The sequence below is a fragment of the Liolophura sinensis genome, chromosome 11 (assembly GCF_032854445.1).
Source record: "Liolophura sinensis isolate JHLJ2023 chromosome 11, CUHK_Ljap_v2, whole genome shotgun sequence".
NCBI lineage: Eukaryota > Metazoa > Mollusca > Polyplacophora > Chitonida > Chitonidae > Liolophura > Liolophura sinensis.
Genome location: NC_088305.1, coordinates 31,054,180 through 31,067,486, shown reverse-complemented (window position 1 = coordinate 31,067,486; position 13,307 = coordinate 31,054,180). Strand labels below are relative to the sequence as shown.

Below are 13,307 nucleotides of genomic sequence, written 5' to 3'. Positions count from 1 at the left end.
ACAAGTTATAACATTTTTATTGTGAAATCAAAGACACAAACAAACCACACCACAAATTATCTTTGTCTAATGTTCTTGCATCTGCTTATACTTAGTAAATTGCATATAATCATAACGGCTGACAGGTATAACTTTCACAGGTATAATATAAATCACTCATGAAAATAATTCATGCTGAATTAATGGATCATATATAAACTCATGCTGATTTAATGGATCATATATAAACTCGCGCTGGTTTAATGGATCATATACAAACGTAGGCTTAAATGCATGTGACTGACAGGCATCATTGAAGAAAAAACAACGTAATATTTAGATTAATCACGTTGAATTAAAATGTTGTACGTGATCATTAAGAGTTACAGATTAAGCTCGCGTCTCTACTCGCATTGAAGGTTCATTTTCGACAAAGGGATGGCCGCTTTTGTCCTATATAGACTTTATCATAGCGGTTATTCTGACGGTTCAAATCGGTAGAGGACATGTTTTGCAAAAGCATTACCTCCGGAATGCTTGTTTCATAATGAATTATATACATGTATACTTCATGTAAGTTCACACCAAAATCACATACATAAATATCATTATTACCTATCTTATTTGCTTGCCGTGGTCATTTCGGATGACTACACTCTATGACTTGAATCTCTAACTTCAACCTGATGTGAATGTATGTAAATTCATGTATTTATGACCTGACATGACCGGAATCCGCTAATATATAGACTTGAATAAAGCGACAAATAGCACGTCGAAATTGTAAAATTACCTGAGTTCCGTTATGTTTGGTGGATATAGCCACATTTTTCAGACCTAACATTTTCATGAATCACAAGAAAAAAAATTCACAGCGAATTACACTTGTCTTGCATACATAAATAACAAAGTTGTTCTTGATATGTTATCAAACTTGAAGTCGAACGATTCAAAACGAAGTGTGAAGCAGACGATTTCTACGGACTTCTATATGTGACGTCATCTAGAAATGGGTTATTTTTAGATGACGATGAGTGTGCACAAGTGTTAACCTGATGAAAAGTCAGGTAACGTGCTGTTGTTGTTGTTGCTCAGTATTGTGATTGATCTCCGTTCTTTGGTCCTTGCACTTGGCCTTTGAGATGGACAATGAACCCTGTAGCCAAACTCCTCCCAGCGCACCACTAAACCTACACCACCGAACTACAGCCGGGAGAGTTTCTTCCCTTGGACGCCTTTGATCATGTCAGCTGCCTTCTCGGCGATCATGACGGTTGGGGCGTTCGTGTTTCCGGCCGTCACTTCCGGCATAATGGACGCGTCCACCACCCGGAGACGACCGATACCCTTCACCCTGCGGATATAAGTAAATAAACAAACGATTACCACTAAATAAAAAAAATGTATACGTCCTAGTGCTCTTCACAGTTATTGTATATTGACTGAATACCGATTTGGCAGAATCAAAACATTGCACTAAAGTTGTCACAGACAAATAAATGTGTTGAACGCCTTGTGTCTTACCGTAACGACTTGTGGCTTGTGTCTTACCGTAACGCCTTGTGTCTTACCGTAACGACTTGTGGCTTGTGTCTTACCGTAACGCCTTGTGTCTTACCGTAACGCCTTGCCCATTAATAGGATTATTGTCCAGATTTAATTAGGCGTACTAGTTCTAACTAGAAAGATTATAACCTGTTTAAGCATTATATTAACGAAAGAGCTTTTACTCCGAAAAAAACTTAGTGTTTCATTTATAAACACCTTCCTCTTACAGCTTAAAAGCATGTCCTGGGGTATTATCGTAAAAAAAAAACTATATTTAGTAACTACAGAGATATATTTTTATGCTAAATATGTGAAATGTTTTAAATAGTTATGTGGTGGACATATGTATCACATTGTGTTAATATTTAGGGTAAAACAACGCTTACCCAGAGCTAAATGGTATAATCTAGGGTTAGCTAACAGTGGATTAAATATACGCTGCAGACCGTGGGTTAGTGGTGGTGGTAACCACCCCTGGATTAAATGCAAAGTAAACTTAGAAAAAGGGAATTTCACCCCAAAACATAATAACTCCTTATTCCATCACTGCGGGGAATTCAAAATGGAGGAAGCCAACAATAGTAACAAGCAAGCATAGGCGCAAGGCCAATTTTGTTGTCCTACTAACAACACCAGCAACGAGATTTACAATAAACTCAAGCGAGTCTCCCAAAGCCGGGTCCTCAATTCATTATTTGTAAAGGTATTCAGGGGCGGGTCTTGAAGGCGGAAACGTCATGCCTGCCGAGGATGAGCTGGTGGAACGAACGTACGACCGCAAAAAAACAGAAGGTCTAGATCTGTCATTATTGCTACGGTATTAATTTTGGGGGTTGCTGAAGTACCCCAAACAATTTTTACTCGAGTTGGACAGACTAAACCCTCCTTAATCCATGGAGTGAAGGTAACACCGGGTTAGACCCGATTTAACTCAGGGTTAACGTTAACACAGCTTTGAATAACGTAAATTTAACTGAAGGTAAAAGTTAACCCAGGTTTATCGGATTAAACCAAAGGGCAGTGGCTAACATCCTTTTTAACTACCCAGCACAGGAGGTTACCAAGGTAACAAAATGGTGGTCATTTTAGCTTGTTTTTTTTTTTTAAGTTTTTATTTTTTGATACGTGGGGAGGTCTGTCAGCGAACTTCGGATGGTCGTGGGTTATCAACGGGCTCGGCCCGCTTTCCTCCCACCATAATGCTGGTCGCCGTCGTATAAGTGAAATATTCTTGAGTACGGCGTAAAACACCAATCAAATAAATAAATCAATGTAGCACGTTACAGATTCATAGTATCCACCCTTCATTCATGCTTTGTTACTGTCAGGTCATTATCTCGGGCAATGAGATAGTTACAGAGTGAAATACAAAAGTTGGCGAAAAGGAGACAGAATACAATTCAAGACAGCAAGAAAAATGATACATAAAGACTAGACAAGACGTGATTAACATATTGTGCTAACCTGCTCATAACCCCAGTGTTTTTACTTACGAACAAGCTATTTTACCTGTTGATTGTTGCGGATAAAACATTGGGAGATTGTTTCGTTCCATTTGTCACTGAAAAAGTTACACTTAAAAATATAATGCTTATCGTCACCTACGCAACATTTGCACTTATCACAGATTCGTTGTTACAAGTCTGCGTTTTTCCATCTGCCAACTTCCACAGGTTTGACGTTCGAAATCGCACTAAAGAAGGTGACAGTTGGTTAGGTAACACGTAAAGGTATTTTTATATCTTGAGTTTGGTCTGGATTCCCTGATAAAAGCTGCCGTCGGTCAACATACTGTATAAGCCACTTGCTATTGGGAAATATTTGACCAGTCCAAACATTAGATAGTCCTACAGGAATAATTTAACTTGGTTTAGTCAGGTGTAAACAGCTGGATGTTGCCGTAGTATTCGATACAGGATACCGTTTAATTGCTTTTGGTTTGAAACTAATATTTTAGCTCAGTAGCCGATCGCACGGGTTTTGATAGTTAGGATATCTACCTAATTCACCAGATATCATATAATTAGTTGCAGATTTTGCAGAGTTTGCAGAAATTTTAGTTCAATTGCAAAAATGCACTTAAGGTTACCTAACCCCCACCACTTCACAGCCCAAAACAACAGACACAACAGTTTGGTCAAATAATTCTATACTACGCCCCAAAGTTAGATCTATATTTCTTTTTCTATATTTATTTTTTAACAGGGAATACAAAGCCTTTGTTGCGGATACCACATTTTGCTTCATACAAAAAAAATAAAATTCCTGAATATTTCAAATGGTTTTAGACATCGTTTCTTTCTTATCCAATGGTAAATTGGTGAGTAGTATTTTTTCTACGCCCAAATATTATTACCTTTGTCTTTCCTTTGTTTATTTCAAGTTTCCATTTCTGACACTATTGCAAGTATAGGCCTATATCAAATGCTGATTGGAGTTCTTGAACAAAAGTGGCCATGATAACAGTGTCATCAGCATAGAGCAGAGCAAATAATTCCATGAAGACAACAAGATCATGTCAGCCAACTCAATCTCTACCCCATTACAGCAAGAGTTTTTCATATATTCTTCAAAGTTATTCACGTATAGGGCAAAAAGTAGTGGAGATAGACTATATATAATTTCGTTACCTCAGCTGGGGATCTGTGACTGTGGTCGGGTCGTCTGCTCTTCCCATTCTGCACGTGCCGCACAGGTGATACACAGTCTGCGTCATGTGTCTGACGTACTCCGCCCAGTACTCGTCCGTATAGGGGGTGCCTTGGTAGCCAGGCAGGGCTCTCTTGTTAAACCGAGCACCCAATGGCCGGAACGCTTCCGTATTCCCAAATTTCAGACAAAGCTTGATACCTGAATTGGAACGTTTTCCCTGTCACTTTATAATAACACAAGCGCCCGTGAAATTCCATAATCAATCCTTAGCACTTCCTAAAGACAATATATATATATATATATATATATATATATATATATATATATATATATATATATATATATATACATATATATATATATATATATATATATTGTCTTTAGGAAGTATTGAGTTCATATTGATGTAATTTAAGGTATATTTTTATTCGTGAAACAGGCTCCAAAAGAGCATAGGCCTACTGTCAGTATTGCCGAAGTGCTTGGCCTTAAGCTATAATGACTCATCTAATCTACAGGTCAATGACCATTTGGTTTGATAAAAATGTGAAAACCACATGACAAAACACTTCTCATGGATTTCACAAAGACTGTAAACTGCAAACATTTGAGTATTTTATTGTGAAAATGTCTTCCTGTCATGTTCCTACCTTCTACCATTGTCTTTACGTCATCGGGATTTGAGAGATAGTTCGGGTCGACGAGAGGATAGTCGAAGGGGTTTGCAGTTCTCAGACGCAAAGTGCCGAAACTCTTGGGATGACAGAGGACTGGCCAGAATGACATGCCCGGCCCCACCATAGCACCCTTCCGACCTGGATACGTGGCCTCCCACACCTGAAAGATAAGTTCTGACTTTAACTGGACGCTTAATGTAAGCAGGGACGGCGCTTCATGGCAGATCACACATAAGCAGTGAAGTACAGCGTGATTTCGTTGTCCCCTACCCCCGGTAAGATTTTATTCCAACTGTTCACATAAAGACTTAAATAGCAGCAACTTACCCGCTCTTTAAAGCCTCTGAAAGTGCCGACTTTATGTTTCATTCCCCACATTTTCCCCCCAAACTATGCTTCTCCACCCTTTACCAAGTTTGTCCACCAGCTACTAAGCTTGTCTACCCATAACCAGGCTTTTCCATCCATAACTAAGCTTGTTTATCCCCTCCCATACTTGTCCACACATTACCCAGTTTGTCTACCCTTTACTAAGCTTGTCAACCAACTGCCAAGCTCTCCCACACATTACCAAGCTTGTCTACCCAAAACCAAGCTTGTCATCCCAAAACCAAGCTTGTCTACCCATAACCAAGCTTGTCTACCCACTTCCAGGCTTGTCTGCACATTAACAAGTTTGTCTACCCATTCTACTACGTCACGGTTACGTCACTACGAGGTTGTGCATGTGAGCCAAGCATCAGTGTGCCGCGAGCCTTCAGAGCAAGCAGTCACCACTGCTAGGAGCAATTTGGGAATTTCGTAGTTTTAGATGGCGAATGAGAGTCGTAAAGACGGAGAGAACCTGCACACTGTGCCTGCCATATCGTCTGACCATGACGACGAAAACATGTTAGTTTCTGATGACAGCTCGGATTATAGTAAGCCAGTCCGGGGTTTTAAACTTGAGGGGGGTGTCACGTGGTAAAGTGACGTTAATTCAAGAAGGAGCTCACTGACTAACAATAGGGTCACCCTAGTCTTTACAACTGCCACCAGTTCTGACCCAGGTAAAACTTAACACTCATAGTGGTGTAAATACTCACCTCGTCAATATGATGGGGAACATGCAACAGACAATACAAGGCAAGGTATGTATTTATTTTGTGAATTTGTGCGGTTGTCATGGATTATTTTTGGTTCGGCGAAACTCAGAACAGGTTAGTTGACAATGAGAACCACCCGGTTGACACGGATTTACGCTAAAGAAGATTTAATGCGGGTATGCGGTAAATATTTCCTACCCTCGATCCGACACATTAGAAGCAGTTATTCTTTCAAAGTTACATTTCGTAACTAACACTACTGCCGATATTGAATTGAAATGTAATAATGAAGAGAAAACGGACTTGTCAGTATCCAACAAATTAGTGAGTCTGATGAACAAAGGCTTTGAAAAGCGTCTCAATGACTATAAATTAAAAGAGATACTTGGAAAACATAAGCGGCCAGAGAACTGTGAAAAAAGGTGGTGCCGAGGGTGAACCTTAAAACATGGACCAAGCTGAAAAATGTTCAGCGCAAACAGGACCACCGTCTCGCAAATATTCAGCGGTCGGTTGTGTCTGCATAATAATAGGCAATCTGCATAACAGGCAATGGGTCAGCTAAGTCGTCTGAGATAGACTCAGATAAGTATGTGCGTATGTTTACCGATGCTATTGGTCTATTTGGTCATGTAACACACGACTTCAAACGTCGGGAGCTGATAAAGCCAGCTCTCAACAGGGAACAAGCTTGTACTTGTTCTCCGCATATGCCGATAACTGAGAATTTATTTGGCGACGAACTTGAGAGGCAGTTAAAAAATGTCCAAGAAACTAATAAAAGTGGTTACACTCTGGCATCAGCAAACCCTCAGTGGAGGTACAGGAATGACCGAGATGGTCGTGGAAGTTTTTTAGGCTGCGGCCAGTAAGAGTGCAAGCCATATTGGAAACGACAACAACAGCTGTCAGCGTCCACAAGGAAAAAGTGTTCCAGGAGACCGAAAGTAGACAGCACTGTTATACAAGGCCAGAATACACCTGATCCTCAGGTAAGTGATGTAGTTAATCTGTATCTCCGTAATTTGAAACGGAGTCTAACAGACAAAGTCAACAGCTTTCGTGCTGGTAGATTAAAGCAATTTGTACATAAATGGGAACAGCTGATAACGGACATGGAAATTTTGTTTATTTATTTATTTGATTGGTGTTTTATGCCGTACTCAAGAATATTTCACTTATACGACGGCGGCCAGCATTATGGTGGTGGTGGGGGGGGGGGGGGTGAGCCAGGCACAACCCGGGGGAAACCCACCACCATCCGCAGGTTGCTGGCAGACCTTCCCACTTACGGCCGGAGAGGAAGCCATCATCATTCTTGGATTTGAACTCACAGCGACCGCATTGGTGAGAGGCTCCTGGGTCATTACGCTGCGCTAGCGCGCTAACCAACTGAGCCAAGGAAGCCCCCCCCCCCTCTCCACCCCCTCCCACTGAAATGTTAGATGCAGTCCGGGATCACGCCATGGTGTTTACATCTCCCTCTTAACAGAGTAATATCAAATTATTCCCTTCAGAGAGGAATTTTATGGATAATGAAATTCAAAGGCCTTATTAAGAAAGGTGTCATTGAGTCGTCTGATCATGAACAAGGCGAGTTCATTTTCCCAGAGTTTCTCAGACTTAAGAAAGATGGGTTTAACAGAATTGTTCTAAACCTGAAAGGGTTAAACAAGTATGTTTAGTGCCGCTATTTTAAAATGGAAAGTTTAAACTGGGCTATTAAACTGATCAGGCCGTTCTGTTTGATGGCCTTTGTTGACGTCAAAGACACGTATTGCTCTCTACCTACAGATGAGGAAAGTAAAAATTAGTTTGAAGTTTCAGTGGCGTGGTAAGCTGTACAAGTATACCTGTTTGCCGAATGGTTTACCGTCCTCGGAATACACTTAAGTGGTTAAACCCATATTTGCTGCTCTTAAAAAGAGGGGCCATCTGTCAACAAGTTATATTAACGACTCATACCCTTAAGGGGATGGTGTTGACAATTACTTTAATAACGTACGTGCTGCAGTGGGAATGTTACATTTTCACGGATTTATTGTCCAATGTTAGTCCTCATTTGGTCCATCACAAAGGCAAGTGTACCTAGGATTTGTCTAGATTCTATACAGATATCTATCGGCAGGGAAACCATGTAAAACAACACAGTGTATGAAGGAGTTGATGAGCTGTAATACTTCAAGTACAAGGGCAGTTGCAAGGGTACTAAGACTTGCAACATCCAGTTTTCCAGGGGTTATGTATGGGGCATTATATTGCCGCCAGATATAAACTGAGAAATCAAACGCTTTAAAAGCAAATTATGGTGATTTTGACAGTCCATGGTATTGTCTCAAAACGCTGTTAATGGCATCACGTAATGGATAGACAATACAAAATCCTCATTTAATATTCTTAGGCATGGCCTTTCTGATATTACAATGAATACAGGCGCTTCCCAGTCTGGCTGGGGGACAGTGTGTGGTCAAAATAGAAGCGTTGGTTTGTGGACTGCAAAGGAAGCAATCAATCACGTTAACTATTTGGAACTGTTAGCACTTTACATGGCCCTTTAAATGAACAAGCTGACCGTGAGTCTCGTAATAATCGTAGGGAGACAGAATGGATGTTAAATACATTACTGAATGATGAGGCAATGACCGAGTTAGGAGTGTTGCCCAGTTATTTACTTATCTGCGTCACGAATTAACTGCTAATTAATGCCATCTGTAGCATATCAACCTGATCTAGATGGAGTTGCAATTAATGCTTTCTCTATGAGCTGGAAATCTTACGATTTTATTCTTTCCCCCCTTTCAGTACATGCTGTCAATTCTCGTTCAGCGCTGTCTGCAGTTATTGCATTACCAGGCAACCAGGCATTTGGGTCACAACCAAGTTGTTTCCCGACTTGCAGAAGGAGTCTTCAGCGAGAAACCCTCTCTGTCTCGCACATATGGGATCTTAACTTGGTGTTGGGCTACTTACAAACATTACCTTCCGTCAGTGTGATCTTTTTGAAAAACTTGACGTTAAACTAAGTCATGTTATTAGCACTGTTAACTGCTCAGCGTTGCCAAACTCTACAGGCAATGGATATTCACTACATGTATCTCTCAGATAATAAATATGTGTTTCAAATCATGGATTGGCTCAAACAGTCAAAACCGGGCCGTCACATACCGCCAGTGGTGACTGAACAGTACAAGCCTGATGACAGATTGTGTTGTTACCGGCCCCGTCTTTAAACATTGTATTATAATTTTTTATTTGTCAGTATCTGACCTACATTTTTCTCTCTGTGTATGGTATAGCCTGCACTGTAATTCAGTCGAGCTTTTTTGAATTTTCGGTGTTTATGAGTTTAGTGTCATTGCAAATAGAGTGTATATTCTGGAAATATGTATCGGTGTTGTAAACATGTTTATGATCAAACCATCCAGAATTTTCTTTTACGTTAGTCTGTGAATATGAGAGACGGAGTTATGAAGTTCGCAGTCCACTTGTGAGCAGTCTCAGTACTCAAGTCCATTTGAGAGCAGTCTTATTTAATGTCACTCACTGTGAAGGATTTTGCTGGGTTTGGGGATATCAGCTTTCAAGCCATTCGACATTCGTACTCCATTTTCTGTACAAAAGCACTTTGTGAACTTGTGTTTCGCCACTTGCTATTTTTTGAGAGGTTATTTTGGAGCTTGTATCGGTCAATATCTCTTCGCGCGATTACGTACACTTCATCTCAATTTACCCTGAAAGTGACTTCGAGTATATTTCCGAGGAGTGAAGCATACTCCTACAGCTCGGCATCACGGACACTACTGTCAACCTGTTCGTCCTGAGAAGTTACACATTCACAGGCAGTTGGGGAATAAACCACTTATCGGACCGTCATTCGTAGATTGGCGAATTCATCTTAGCTTTGGATTCTATATATACGCGGACTGACCCGCCTTTGCCGGAATATTCCATCCAGATTTGGAAACTGTAAGAAACTATATATGCGTATATGTAATTATTTGTATTGTTTTGTATATTATTGTTAGTTGTATTATTTTCTTATATTTTGTCAATATATGTGTATTCAGGTTATTTAAGCGTCTTGGTGTTTCTTTGTTTGATCTTGTGTAAGGCCTTTCACTGATCTGAGAGTTAAACAAGCCAGTTGTTTCTCATCTTTACTCTCCAATAATGATACCCCTTACACAGTGTGTCATTGTCCTTCTGAACCAGAACCAAATCTTGAGAGGTTTGTCACTCAAAATTACTTATCAGCCAAAACAAACCCCACAAACAGTGTAAACAGAGGGCTGAAGAATGTCCTAAAATCTGCTGGAACTGACATTGTTAAATTTACAGCTCACAGCAGGAAGAGTGCGACTGCCTGAGCAGCTATTTCGAGAGGAATACCTATTGGCTGACTTATGAAGAATGCCAGTTGGGCAAAAGAAGTTACGTTCTGTCATAAAGCAGTTCTACTACTCTCTTTAGGGAACTTCGTCATGTGATGGACGCGACATTAAGCTTTGTTCATGTTGTCAGGTTACTGTACTTGGAAGGGTGGATGTTTGGTAATATTAAAGTACTATGGGCCCACATGTTTATGACTCATTTTCACGGAAGCTGTCCAGTGTACTTAGTCTATTATCTACTGCACATATTACTTTAAAATCTTACATGGTTACGTAGTGGGGTAACCAGGACGTAGAAGAATTGGAAGTTACACGAATACTTACCTGTAAGCTGAAGTTTGAGTGCTATTCTACATAGCCATAGTGCAGGAACGGAAGAATCCTGAGCCCTCCCTAACTCTACATTTTTGCAAATCACCCTTGAATAGGATGCGATTTTTGTTGAAGTTTTAGATTAACTGTAGCTTCCCACCCGATATTCTGGACATGATTAGTGCTTTAAAGACTGATACTCGGCTCGCATGCACAATCTCTCATGATTCCTCCGTTCCTGCACCAATTCTATGTAGAATTGCACTCAAACTTCAACTTACAGGTAAATATTCGTTTAATTTCCAATTACCAAGCTTGCCTGTTCATTACCACGCTTGTCCACTCATAACCAAACTTGTCTACTAACAACCAGGCTTGTAGACCATTGCTAAGCTTGTCTCATCACCAAGTTTCATACAAGTGAAACATTCTTGAGTACGGCGTAAAACACCAATCAAATAAATAAATAAGCAGTGACACGAAAACAATTCCAATAAATTAAATTAAGCCGGTAAGGTATGTTGCACGTGCATTGGCTTACGTCTGGTTTCATCCCTGAGTTCTTTTCCCAGATGGGGTCCCGCAAACACGGCATGAAATACATCTGTATCGATGCGTTGTTGTTGTTCTCTGACGGTGTCCCTGTTTTGAAAAACCCAATGCCTTCTATCAAGTTGGTCGCCATGGGGCCTGAAAAAGGGCATGGGCGAGGAGCGTTACAACAACAACAACTTTAGCATGAAATGTAGGCCTATATAGTCATGCTTCATCCCTGAGTTAAACGGATGAACGAATGACACGTTGTCAAAGAAGAATTATTAGAAAATAAAGGTTATTTTACCACAACTTCTGTAAAACTTTGAAGCTTTGAAACTGACCCTTGTAGGTGTGCCGCTCGAAAGGCCATTAGATTGCTTAACCGAATTATTTAAAACAAACTAATACAACTCACTGGATTTGACGGCCATATTGGAATTTTAAGAAAACCCTTGAAGGTACTTTTTCTCTTGAAAAACTATGAATCGATGAAGGAAAACTTAAATATCCTGTTAAAACAAGTAACACCAACGAAGTGTCCAAAACCGTCTGTATATTTTGTGGAAGGCTGTGTAAATACTGATAACTGTTTGTCAAGCGACCATCAATTATCGAATTGGAATCTGACTGTGTACCTGTTCTCATTGTGTACCTGATCTCAGTGTGTACCTGATCTCATGTTTACCTGATCTGACTGTTTACCTGTGTACCTGATCTGGCTGTGTACCTGATCCCACTGTGTACCTGTTCTCATTTTGTAAAATTTCTCACCGCGTACCAGATCTCACTACGTACCTTATCTCATTGTGTACCTGTTCCCATTGTGTACCTGATCTTATTGTGTACATAATGCTCATTGTGTACCTGATCCTCATTGTGCTCCTGGCCTCATTGTGTACCTGATCTTATATATTTGATATCATTTAACATTGTTGTGTACTGGATCTAATAGTGCACTTAATATCATTGTGTACCTGTTCCCATTGTTAACCTGTTTCCACTGTGTACCTGACCCTCATTTTGGGCCTTATCTGATTGTGTACTTGATCTTATTGTGTGCTGAATCTAACTGTGTACTTGATATCATTGTGTACCTGATCTCATTGGGTACCTGTTCCCAATGTGTACTCAGTCCCATTGTGTACTCGATCCCATTGTGTGCCTGATCTCACTGTGTACCTGTTCCCATCTTGTACCTGATCTTATTGTGTGCCTGATTCTCATCGTGTAATTGATCATCATTGTGTACCTGATCTCAATGTGTACCTTTTCCCATTGTTTACCTGGTCCCATTGTGTACCTGAACTAATCGTGTACCTGGTCTCATTGTATACCTGTTGTTATTGTGTACCTGATCTCATTGTGTACTCGATCTCATTGTGTACCTGATTTCAATGTGTACCTGTTCCAATTGTGTACCTGATCCTCATCGTGGACTTGACCCTCATTGTATACCTGATTTCAATGTGTACCTTTTGCTATTGTTTACCTGGTCTCATTGCGTACCTGATCTCATCGTGTACGTGGTCTCATTGTGTATCTGTTCTTATTGTGTACCTGATCTCATTGTTTACCTGATCTCGCTGTGTACCTGATCAAACTGTGTACCTGTTCTCATTGTGTACCTGATCTTAATGTTTACCTGATCTCACTGTGTACCTGATCAAACTGTGTACCTGTTCCAATTGTGTACCTGATCTCATTGTTTACCTGATCTCACTGTGTACCTGATCAAACTGTGTACCTGTTCCCATTGTGTACCTGATTTCATTGTTTACCTGATCTCACTGTTTACCTGATCAAACTGTGTACCTGTTCCCATTGTGTACCTGATTTCATTGTTTACCTGATCTCACTGTTTACCTGATCACACTGTGTACCTGTTCCCATTGTGTACCTGATCTTATTGTGTACCTGGTCCTCAGTTTGTACCTGATCGCATTGAGTCATAACGAGCTTGATTCTCAGGGGAATCTGCAGCTCCTCCTCGGAAAACATGGTGGTCAATTTCGAACTCGATTCCCTGCAGCATGATGTGATCCTGCAGATAACTGCCCACCGGCAAATCGGCCTCCACGGCAATCTGCAATACATAGGCATAAACACATTCATAACAATAGCGATAC

The 13,307-nt window shown here is 40.5% G+C and overlaps 1 protein-coding gene across 1 annotated transcript in view; it reads right to left on the bottom strand.

The window, feature by feature from the left end:
* LOC135478059 (alcohol dehydrogenase [acceptor]-like) overlaps nt 1-13,307 on the bottom strand; it is a 25,627-nt gene continuing 12,320 nt past the window's right edge. Inside the window, exons 8-12 of the mRNA XM_064758324.1 lie at nt 13,114-13,264; nt 11,186-11,334; nt 4,830-5,016; nt 4,158-4,377; nt 1-1,333 (exon numbers count right to left, since the gene is read on the bottom strand). Of these exons, the coding sequence (XP_064614394.1) occupies nt 1,183-1,333; nt 4,158-4,377; nt 4,830-5,016; nt 11,186-11,334; nt 13,114-13,264 (858 nt within the window). The 3' untranslated portion in view covers nt 1-1,182. The remainder of the gene's footprint in view (nt 1,334-4,157; nt 4,378-4,829; nt 5,017-11,185; nt 11,335-13,113; nt 13,265-13,307) is intronic.